The following is an 11,928-nucleotide window of genomic DNA, read 5'->3' as shown; positions in this document are numbered from 1 at the left end:
CCTGTAAATGGATCAGTCATATGTAAAGAACTCGAATAAGAATTTGCAGAAACACTATTAGCGAAAAACAGTTATGAATGCGATAATAAAGTAAAAACAATGTAACAAAAATTACCTGTTTGTGTATCAGAAAACGGTTCTGTACAGCTTTAATAACTGGAATCCATGTGTTTGTGTCTTAAACAAATGTGGCGCGCATGCGCAAACGACGCTCTGATCCGACCAGTTTACTCGTGTCAAAGTGGGTGATGAATAAATAAGGTGTCATAAAGAAACGATTCAAATGTTTTGCTAAAAAGCTAACTCTACAAAGTCTGAGATACATTGTAGTCTAATATAGGTGAAGATTTGAAACACACCGCTCGTTGGGTAAATTAGACAAATACCAATCATAAAGATGTCAAATGATAGTACTGAAATCCAAAATAAAGCAATTTATTATAAGCAGTGCACCTGAACTAGCAATGCAGAGTGAAATGGGTAGTAAACTTCCAGTAGGGGTCAGTATACATCTATTCACTCCACTTGCGATAGGATTCATGTTCTCAAAACACACAATCCAGACATGTGGCCATTTCCGTTCTCAAAATGCATTTTTCAGTATCCGTATCTAATGACACGCTTACATTAGCAATAAAAATCAACATTCACATCACACCATCACCACATTTCTACGCATCAAGCTGAATCTATAGGGATTAATACTCTTGCATTAGCACTGATGAGATTGAATTTAATGGATGTGAAGGGCCTAGTGTTTCAGAGCTGCAGGCATGGCTTGTCGTTTAGCGCCTGTCACACTTTTTTACACTGCAGTCTGGTTCTCAGGACAAAGTGAGAAGCACATAGCCTGTCAATGTCAAAATATCTCTCTGTGGGGGAAATGTAATGAAACAGTCGTGATGAAATCCTAACAGGAGCTCGCAGCTTGCCTGCCTGGCCTCTGATAGCTATCTAGGAATTCAATCAAAAAAATACAATGAATTGAAAACTCACATCAGTAGAACATAACAAAAAACCTGTTAGTGTGTTAGTGCTGATGTCAGGAACACAATGAATGCAGCTGAGTAAATAGATACAAGATACATCAGTGCTGTTCAAGTGTTAACATCTTTTTTTTTTATATATATATGTGGGCATATAATGTGAATATATATATTTGTAACCAAATCTGGCATTGAAATGTGTACCAGTCTCAAAGAAAACCCCCCAAAAAGGAAGAAATGACTCAGACACAGGACAAAATAAATCACAAAATGGCGATTCTCCATTACTTTATATAGCAGTTGCAACCTGGCTTTAAAAAGGTTCACAATTCTCTCAAACACTTTGTCTAGCAACAGAAAAAAAAGTTTTACTTACATCTTCAATACAGGTTGTCTGATATGTCTACTTTTTCACAGATATTTTGCTTGTTCTCAGACGTTTACTATCGACGGTGCTGAAGATATGTGAGTTTGGGGATCATCCTGAATCCTTGCATCTGACAATTACCTCTAAGTGTAAAATGACATGAAGGGAAGACCAGGGCCTGCTTCATACCTTCCTGAAATCTGATAGACTTGATGCTTAAGGTTTGAAAATTACAAAAGTGATAGGGTATTGTCATTCTTTGTTCTTCGTTCAATCAATAGAGGAATGTTCACCCATCTTGTCCTGCAATAAGATGACCTGAGATAAGGTATAGGCAATTTAAAAAAGAAAAGAAAAATGAAAATCAAGGGGTGCATCTATACGCACAGCTCTCCTTCTAGAGGATAGGTTGTGTAGGAATCAAAGCTATTCATTTTAGGGGCATCCATTTAATTAAGGACATGAAACACATTCAAAACAGAGTAATAAAAGGTAGCAATATAGGCCAAAAGGTTTTCGAGCATCATTTTAGCACCTTTTCAAGTCAATATTAGAAGCTTTATCACACCAGCCCTCAACGAGCCCTGGTCTCGCCTGTTTTACACAGCAAACAACATGACAATAGGAGGTCAACATCTGGATTAGAAATTAAGGTAACAAAACCCTATGCTTTTTTTTTAACTAGCATTTTTTTTTCTTGCAATGTTTCTGCGTTAGGTGACATCCACATCTGCACATAAAAAGTATATATATTTTGTATTTATATAATATATATCCATACTCTATTGACAGATCTGTCTACGATGAGCTTAAGAACCACTGATCTTCTGGAAGAAAAAAGCTGATTTTGCAAATGTCTATTTTACAACACAGCGTCAAATAATTGTCCATCTTTGGAGGGGAAATAGCTGTCAAAGACTGTGTCCCTCCTTTTCTCATTAAAGTGTGAATGCTGCTGAAACACAATGTAAAAAAAAAAAAAAGCATTTACAAATGGGCATTGACAGAACCAGTGACTTGTCGTTAAAAGTAATTTCAAAAGCAGCTCTACAGCACCCCTTGGGTCAGGGATTATCACATTTGGCACATAACTAAGCACAAATCACTCAATGGCTTGTGGAATGACCAGTCTTCATATTAGTTCAGTTGGGGGGAAAAAATAGAAAAGAACACCTGACAAATAGGCCTGAAAATGTTCTGTATTGGTGGTAAACTCTGTCCAGGCAGTGATGCTCTGTCGTCAGTTAAAAGTAGTTTCCTCACATAGAAAAATTGGGGAGAAAACACAGAGCAAACAACACTTCTGAATATGCTTTCTGTTGCATTTCTTACCCATTGAACAGGATGCTGGAGTTCAGTGAGTGTATTTTCCACTCTTTTCAAATACAGGAAAATAAAATGATATATTGAGCCACATGGGAGGACACAGTAGTCTCTGCGTAATATACACAATGCACCTTGTATCTACATCTGTAATATACAACAAGTACTTTACACCAGACTTAAGAAGTTAAAAAGGAGGTACAAAAACAAGCAAATAATAAAAAGAAATCAAAAAAGCTAGAAAGGCTAAGAGTGTAACGGAACACTCCATAAAAAGCATGGTTTAACATAAAAAAATGTCAAAAAAGTGTGAAAACTACTTTCTTAGCTTGTGTCAAATGCCGTTTTCTTGTGCTTCACGTAAATGTCCCATCTCCGTGCAACATATCTTCCGCTTTCTCATTTACATGTCGATTCCCTCCACCGCTTCGCAAAACACCAAAGTTCAAGTGGTCCTTTCTTTAAAACGCATGAGCTTCCTTCCTAAATCTTCTCTCTTCAAGCACTTTCCTAACCTCACTCATTGGCCGAGTGGCAGCCCACTGTGGTGCGAGCAGTGAATCGAACTGAAGGTTTACGTGTGTGAGATGTCTACTAGTGTTCATGCACATGCTGGGCTGGTCTCTGTGTAATGGTGTCCGTAGGCCAGCCTCCAGCCTGTCTCTGTGCCTCTACACCCAGGAGTCCGGCGAGGCAGGGTAGTGGCTCGTCTCGTAGTTGAGTTCACTGTACGGGCGGGATGCCGAATAAAAGTCCACGTAATTCCCCGTGGACTTCAGTCCCAGGTGCATGGTGCCATCAGCGGCGGGTGGGGGGCATTTATGCGCTTGGTCCTCGTAGTACGGCTCCTCGAAGTTGGCTCCTGGAGGAGTCTGGAAGGGAGGGTAGGTCTCTGGAGGGTTGCCTTGAGCCGAGACCTGACGGAAACAAAGAAAGCGTGCTTTTGGAAGTGACATAAATGTGTTATGTGGTAGTTCAGAAACTATAGGAATCTAATTTACAATTCAAATCAAGCGCTTTTCATGTAATAAAATTAAAAGGCAATGGATGTATGTTATATAAAAGGTACTTCATCTAAACCAGTGTTTTCCAACATTTTTCGCTTTGGTACCAAAAAAATTAAAAATCTCAAGTACTTCACCCACACCAAACCAGAAATGTGTCCTTTTGAACTAATACCATACTGGATTATTTTGTACTATGATTAATTGAATTCACTATTTTAATATAACATCTACTTGGTTTAAAAATTATACTTAATAAATAGCAAATATATACTTCTACAAGCTTCATCCAGAAAGGAACTGAGATTAATTGGCTTAATTGTCATTTTGTATTTGTTTAACTCATGATAACCTTGCATTTTAAACTAAAAAGCAAAAAACAAAGCATTCTTTGTATTCTTTATAACAACTGACAATCAAAATACAATAAGTTATAAAAATATAAATAATATTAAACAAAAAAGTTAAAAAATAAAAAGTTAAAAAGAAAAAAAATATAATAATAATATACATATATATTTTATTTTAGTATTATTATATAAATATTATAATAATTATATCAGTTGCCTTAAAAAAAAAACATTTAATAAATGTAAAAAAATGTCCCCCTTTATTGACACATGAAAATGTCAAGATAAGATACACGTTAGAATTCTGTGTGATGTCGTGAGCTCACCTGGTTATGTTTGATGTCATCACCAGGAGACATGTAAGCACCTCTGAACAGTGTAGATGTTCCACTGGAGATTTGAGCTGCAGAGACAGTGAATTATAAAGAGTCTCAGAGGACTGGCAGGTGCTTTGACGTTTTCTATTGCTACAGAAAAAGTTGACATGAAACAGGTGTGCAGGTAAATGAATTACAGTTCGTGACTTTTGTTGAGACGCAAAGCTGAGATATCAGAAACTTTTCCGTGGAATAACTGATACACTGTTACTTTCACTAATCACAGCTCTCGTGTAATTGGCTGGTTTGTCTGTCAGTCATATATGGAAGCTTTAACCTTCCTCTGCGGCCTCACCTGCCATGGCGTCTTTTCTGGAGGTGTGCTCGCCCTTGTTTCCATGGTAACCAGAATTGGTTCCAGTTGACTCATACTCCGTCTTCCTCTCCTTCAAGCTCATCATTTCTCGAGGGGAGGTGGGGGCACTTGCTAAAAAACACAGCAAGTCAAACAATAATGAGTGAGAGGGGAAAAACAGCCTGTTTGTTTAGGCCAAAGTATTACATTTGAAAGCACAATAAGATCTCATTCCATCAAGGGATCTTTTATTTTACATAAAAAACTCATTTACTGTAATGAAGCAATTCTCTTGTTGCCTTTTGAGACAAACAAGCATCATTGCTCTCCTCCTAATTGCTAAACGGAATTGGTCAGGTAATTGATTGGTTTTGTCTGGGCCTCTTACTTGTTCCTTCAGCAATCATTTATTTCACCTTTCTTGTCAGCTTTGTGTTTTCTTGGCAAAGCTTTGGTTTAGTTTAAATAAAGCTGTCTGTCAGAAAGTGAGATCCAAGTATTTCTACAAGGTGACACCTTTATAAAGTATTAACCAAATATTATATTAACAGATTACTGCATAGTCCATGCACAATTTAATTTAAAAACATTAAAGTTTAACAAAATTATATTATATTTTATATCATAAATATATAAATTCGTTGGAGAGGAAATTTGACAACAAAATATAACATAACTGTTGTAATTTTAGTAAAACTGCAATAATGTATTACCCATAAATACTGAAATGGATTTGAATTATCTCACACTCTGTTCAGATTATCATAATTAAAACAAATATTAGTATTATTTAGTATTATTTTATAATTTTTTTTGTATTTTATGATTCATTTTCATATAGTTTCGAATAAGGGCAAGAGTAAAACAATAACATTTATATGTAGAAGGCTACTGAAAAGTATCAAAATATAATAATAATAAAGTTGACAGAGTTTTAATGTGACCTTCATATAACGAAAAGCAAAATGAAATCTGTTCATGAAACCTCTGGGACATAAACGTGAAGTTTACAGAGTTGATGAAACACAATAATGTCCTCAGTAATTCAAGAAAAGATTATTTTACAACAAAGTACTTCATTATACCAGAAAGAGATACTTAACTCGTCATCATTTCATTATTTTGGTGTTAATGAATCAGCTCTTAATGAAAGATATTGTGTTTTTACTATTTTTAAGCCTGACTTTGTTGGCTGGTTGGCTTTGTCTATGCTAGATGGCCATCTTAATTGCAAATGTAGAAATTTGTATTTCCCCGAGAAAATTGCAAATTGCACAATTTAAAAGGTGTGAGATTCTCATTTGGGATAGTTCCCCGCCACCTTCTCCCGAGCAGCAGGTAGATTAAATATGCCATCTCTTTGTTTGTCCCATGATAGGTGAGGACATTATGAGCATTTAATATTCAGGTTGCCTCTAGACTACATTCGAAGAAACATAATGAGAATTCTGAATAAAGATTTACTACAGACTGGAGATGATGTGGCACTATTAATGAAGGCATAAGATGAGTTCAAAAGCACAACTGACTAAAATAAACTTTGTCTGTTGTCTAGTTGTGTTTCAGATATCAGTGCCTGCAAAACAAAGCGTGTTAATTAAGCAGAACAGACTCTTCTGTAGCGCTGTGTAATTACGATAGGCATTGCACCCTGACTGACAGTACTGTACTGTATTCTCCGACCCGCCGTCAGTTTGAAATTGACAAATATCAGGATGTTGACAGCTTTGTTCCCTCTATGATCACATAACAGCATAAGCCACACTCTTCTTATCTCCATTAATGTACTATTTTGGGATTAGTCATTATGAATGACAAATTCTCCCAAAACTGACTAGTTGATAAATGAGGTCAGCTTGTTTTAGATGCTTTAATTATTGCACTCTCTGACAAAAGTCTGACTACTTGATTTTGAAAACAAGTACTTTTCAAGTCCTTTTTTTATTCTTGCAATCTACTGCTGACAATGAGATAAAGATGTGGATGGTAGAGTGCAAATATGATATCAGTGATATCGCTTGATGTCCATACAGACTCTCACCTGATCGATTATTGGGTGAGGTCCGCACAGGAGAGATAGATGGAGTGCGAGAGGAGGAATACGGTCGTTGTCTGTCTCTCTCAATTGTAGATGAAGAGCCAATGAAGTGATACTGAGAATAGCCGTCCTGCCATAAAAATAAGAGGGGCATGATCATCTGTTCATCCTGAATCTCCACTCATTAAAACCTTTTGGTTATAAAACAAAACAGATTTTCATGCATTTGAAACTGAATTCCTTTAAAAAACTTGGATCAGATAAACCAAAGGGTCAGGATGGCCACTTAGCACCTGCTGGTAGATACTGTAGCTGCACCACTTGGCAGCAAAAAGCCTCTAACTGCATTGATGCCCATTTCAAAGTATATAGCTGCAAATGTAATAGATGCGAGAACAGCAAGGTCTTCTGAATGTATTACCTTTTTATAGAGGCTTCGCAAATCTCTGTACTGCCACATGCTGTTGAGGACTTGAGACGCCGCCTTCACCACCTTCGGTGTGTGTCTGTAGGGAAACATAAAAGAGGAAATGAATACAACTCATAGCTCTATCTGCAATTATGTAAGCAGTTTGAGTGAATTTTCAGTTTCTAATCCATTTCTGGGCTGTTAATATAATGGATCGCTTCATATTTTTTGCAAAGAGTGCAAACTAAATAAAACCCTGTGGTACAATACTGAAACTTTATAGAAAGTACTTTCTCAGCTATATAAACAACGTGTTGGGAGATGTGGAATAAAAATTAATTTTAGTTCAGCTCAATTTGTTCACAGATTTCTCTAATGGTGATAAATTCTAACAGAAGATAAGCTCTAACGGGAACCATAAATATCATAACATCTACAGTAAATGCTGTGGCAATGAGTTTTCTACTACTCTAGCATTCAAAAGTTCCAAAATGTCTTTTAAGCTTCACCATGGCTGCATTTATTTGATCAAAAAATACAGTAAACTATAATATTGTGAAGTATTACTATCATTTTAAATAACTGTTTTCTATTTTAATATATTGTCATTTATTCCTGTGGTGGCAGAGCGGAATCTTATGCGTCACATGATCTCTCATAAATCATTCTAATATTTCTGGGGAAACCATATTACATGTTTTCAGGATTCTTTGACGAACAGACAGTTCAAAAGAAATCTTCTGTAACATGTAAATGACTTTACTTTCCGTTTTTAACACTTTAACGCTTTAAAAAAGTATTAATTTCTTAAAAAAATATATCTTGCAACTTACTACCTAAACAGCAGTGTGTCAACCAAAAAATAACCATTATCAAACGAGTTTTTCCTTTTCATAATACAGTACAGGAGAGGTAATGAATGGAAGATCCAGCATGTCCTCTTCCTTTACAAACTACTTTCCTTTCCATTTAAATATGCCTAATTCTACGGGACATAACAGAGTTAAAATGGGGTTTTGTCTACACACTCTAATCGGTTGTGATCATGTTACAGAATAATAAGATACTAACTTGTCTCCTTTGCTGCGGGCAATGCCGATGAGTTTCTCAATGCCGCCGGCGTCACGAAGAGCCTTGGTGTTCTCCATGTTCTTGGTGATGACTTCATGCAGAGCGCAGCAGATCGCCGTGATGGTGTCATCGGACATGCTCTTGCTGGCACCCCCGGTGCCAGTACTGTTGTTATTGTTGCCCCCTGGTAGACGGTGGACCAGATCCCTCATGGCATACTTGCCTATGGGTTGCGTGAATGAGATGAACGAAAAAGAAAAGTCAGAGAGGAGGGGTGACAAGCTTTTCAGAGATTTGGATTCGGATTGTACTGTTGGCATGCAGAGCTCTTTAAAGGCACTGAACCTCAAGGCCGCGACTGAAAATGCCAAAGCGTCCGATACACCCACATCACTACCCAGCAGCTCTATTACACTTAACGTGACCGCAAAAGAGCCATTCCCACCAGGGAGCTAATTCTATCTGCAACGATCCGTGCTACAAAACCGGTATGCATTGAAGTTACATGAAAGAAAGGTTCCCATGAGCACTTGAAGCCTTGCCCGATTCATCGCTGATTTTCTTAAATAATAAAGGACATTTGAACAGCTCTATCTGAAATGAGCCTGCAGCATCAGTATTCCAATGGTGCTGCTGTCTCGAAATTCGTGCCGTTCCTTTTGCCCTATATTCCAAAAGAAATTCACAGGCCTTCGAACTCACACAGGGCCAAGACCAGACTGAAAGAGTGCGAGCGGTTGCCAGGGAGACAAGGGGGCCCATCAGAATACACAAACTATTAAAGAGATCAATAGTCTGTTAGAGTCGTGAGCAGCCTTTCAAACAATGGCACCTCGCCTCACTGCAATACCTGACTCGAAATGCTACACAGATGCCATCGCTGATACACACATCACAAATACACACACTCACACACAAAAGGAAACAGATTTTGAAAGGCCTCCGGTTTACAAGTAATTTAAAGGTACACGTACCTCTGCGGCATTCGGCTCTGCTGGAGTCAAAGAGAAAATGTTAACTTGAGGCAAACACACTTCCGTGTCCCAAACCTACCTATGAGCTCCTTGTTTCTGACATCAAGGGCCATGTTTCGGAGAGCAGTGGCCACGGCGCAAACCACCCGGTCATTGTCTATTCTCAGCAACTCCACCAGAATGGGCAGTCCTTTCTCTTTCCGAACTGCCGCACGGATGTACACCGACCACTACAGGCACATGAAACAGACAAAAGGGTGCCGCAAAACGATTATCATCACATCAGCTGAACAGAAACGGGCACTGGAATGAGGTTTTGGTGTCAACATTGCATGAAATGTGAATTTAGTTCGTTGCAGTGCTGTTTGTTTCACTTTTCTGAGGAGAAAATGACAACAGAAGATTTTTTGAAGTGCAAAATTGCAAAATTTGACAGAATATCCAAGTCACTGTTTACACTTTCAAGACTTTGAGTGAGAATTCAGCTCTCTACATTGTATCCATTTGAAGATGCGAGTTTGAAGCCACCAGCTATCTTACACTGGTTGTGCTCACTTGAAAGAGACTGTGTTCTCAATATAAAGTTCACTATGTTCTCCAAGTTTGTGTTAAGACATATGTTTGCTGTTTGTAGAACTCCATGACCTTGGCAGACAAAACTGAGGTATGAATGTGTTTTAGTGTCAGTCATAAGGGTGATGGGTGCCAGAGCCAGATTGTTTGGTTTGTGGCTCTTTGGGTGCAGGGTTACTCACAGGTTTTAAGTTGGGGCCTACCTTCCAGCTACCCGCTGCCAGGTTCTGTAGAGCCCCAGCCGCTCCCTCCAGTGTGTCCGGGTTCGAGCACTCAGACAGTAGAGTGAGGTATGGTTTTACTATGGACGGGTGCCACAGCATCTGCAGTCCCTTCGGAGGGTCACTAGAGTCTGGGAAAGGCCCGACACCATCCCACTGAAAGCAGAGAAAGATTGAGTGTTATTACAGTGTTACTATCAAGAAAAAGAGTCATATATGGATACATTCCACAAGGTTACAAAACAGGGCCTGAAACAAAACAGAATAGACAAAGAAAGGAGGTGCTCAACCTTTATTAAATATAGATCAACAGCCTTGATTTAGTTAATTTTTTATAAATTTTCTTTGTGGCTTTGAAACCTTGTTAGCAATATATGTGATCCTTAACCCTGATTTCTGTGATTTCTTTCTAGCAATAAAACAATACGTAAAAACAATAACCAAAGTAGCACAGACAAAATATATAAAAAGGAAATAATCACCAAAAATAGGAAACAGTGTTTCTAGAAGTTTACAGCAGCCATTACTTCAGTCCTCAGTGTCACATGATCCTTCAAAAGTCATTCTAATATGCTGATTTGGTGCTCAAAAACATTTCATTTTCACTGTTGAAAACAGTTGTTTTGCCTAAAATGACTGATGAATAGTTCAAAAGAACAGCAGTTATTTAAAATAGAAATCTTTTGTGACATAAATGTCTCAACTGTCACTTTTGATCAATTTAATCGTTGCCAAATACATTTCTTTTGGGGAAAAAAATGGTTCTTGTTCATGGTTTTTACAACAATGAACTAAATTTCAGCAAAAATGATAACACTGTTGTTTAATTTATAATACAGACACTGTCTGTGGCTTAAATTACTAGATACGGTGGAGATGGGACAGGCCAAAAATCATAATTTAACAAGGACGGAGGGGGTTTTACAACAAAAAACATGGGATTTGTGCCAAAGTGTAATGGGACACCAAATTGTACCCTATTCATGGAAAGTGCCAGATGCTATTTTATTTTTGGCCATTTTTTAAATAAGCACAGTACAGAGCCATCAGGAAATGATGTGAGAAGAGGGGGAAACAGGACTAAGCGATGTCATGAGCCAGACTAGAACTCATATTGCCTGCTAGAGCACAACAACCCAATGTGGCTCTTGCACTGATTATCATACCATAGTACGGGATGATTAATCATATACAGTAGTATTTACATGGCACTCCAAGATAATATGAAGAATCCCATAGTATTTATTGGAAATAACATGGTACTTTTTTGCTGCGTATTGAAATATTTGAAGATAAAGCTCCCTGGTTGTTTAGGATACAGGATAATTAAATAGACAGGACAAACTCAACAGTCGCACAACCAGATGTGCATTTGCATCGTTGTTAAAGGAACAGATGACTCACAGACAATTTAGTTATTTAAAAGCCACAATGCAAAGTAATGCCACCTTTTACCTCGCTATTCATGCCATGCAAATGCTAAACAAACACTCCCGATGCCCTTATCTTCATCTGTTTTCAGAAACTAAATGAAATCAGCCTGGAAAATACGTAATTATTCACTGGAGGAGGACGAGTGTCGACGCAGGCGACCCGCACCCGAATGCTGCTAAGTGATGCTAATTGCCAGCAGCTGCAGGGATAAAAACCCCCAGCCCACCTGATCGTGGCTCTTCTTTTTCTTTTTCTTCTTGCCCCAGCAGCCGGAGCTCTCCGCATCCTTCCCGCTGGCATCGGTGCACAGAACCCCGTCCAGCTCCTCCGAACCCATCTGCTGCCCCTGAGACGTCTCTGCCGCCAACCTGTAGGACAGGTTCCGCAGGATGCACACGCAGTTCTCGATGGTCTAGAAGGGGGCGCGTTTGATGCGCAAAGATTGGAGGGAAAACAAGTTGTCAGATTACAAAAGTCGCAAAACATGGAAACACACCGTAACACAC

At 38.4% G+C, this 11,928-nt stretch overlaps 1 protein-coding gene across 2 annotated transcripts in view; it reads right to left on the bottom strand.

Annotated features, from left to right (window-relative positions):
- Positions 1-1,257: 1,257 nt before the first annotated feature.
- Positions 1,258-11,928, bottom strand: part of LOC113045735 (catenin delta-2-like) — a 75,424-nt gene continuing 64,753 nt past the window's right edge. Inside the window, exons 15-23 of one of the 2 annotated variants that reach the window (XM_026206340.1) lie at positions 11,649-11,834; positions 9,971-10,144; positions 9,274-9,424; positions 8,221-8,443; positions 7,162-7,246; positions 6,744-6,870; positions 4,703-4,834; positions 4,357-4,433; positions 1,258-3,593 (exon numbers count right to left, since the gene is read on the bottom strand). In XM_026206340.1, coding sequence (XP_026062125.1) covers positions 3,348-3,593; positions 4,357-4,433; positions 4,703-4,834; positions 6,744-6,870; positions 7,162-7,246; positions 8,221-8,443; positions 9,274-9,424; positions 9,971-10,144; positions 11,649-11,834 — 1,401 coding nt within the window. In that variant the 3' untranslated portion in view covers positions 1,258-3,347. Of the gene's footprint in view, positions 3,594-4,356; positions 4,434-4,702; positions 4,835-6,743; positions 6,871-7,161; positions 7,247-8,220; positions 8,444-9,273; positions 9,425-9,949; positions 10,145-11,648; positions 11,835-11,928 lie in introns of both variants that reach the window. The other variant, XM_026206341.1, reaches the window with a different exon arrangement.

Source organism: Carassius auratus, chromosome 27, assembly GCF_003368295.1.
Source record: "Carassius auratus strain Wakin chromosome 27, ASM336829v1, whole genome shotgun sequence".
Lineage (NCBI taxonomy): Eukaryota > Metazoa > Chordata > Actinopteri > Cypriniformes > Cyprinidae > Carassius > Carassius auratus.
This window is presented reverse-complemented; position numbering and strand designations above follow the sequence as displayed.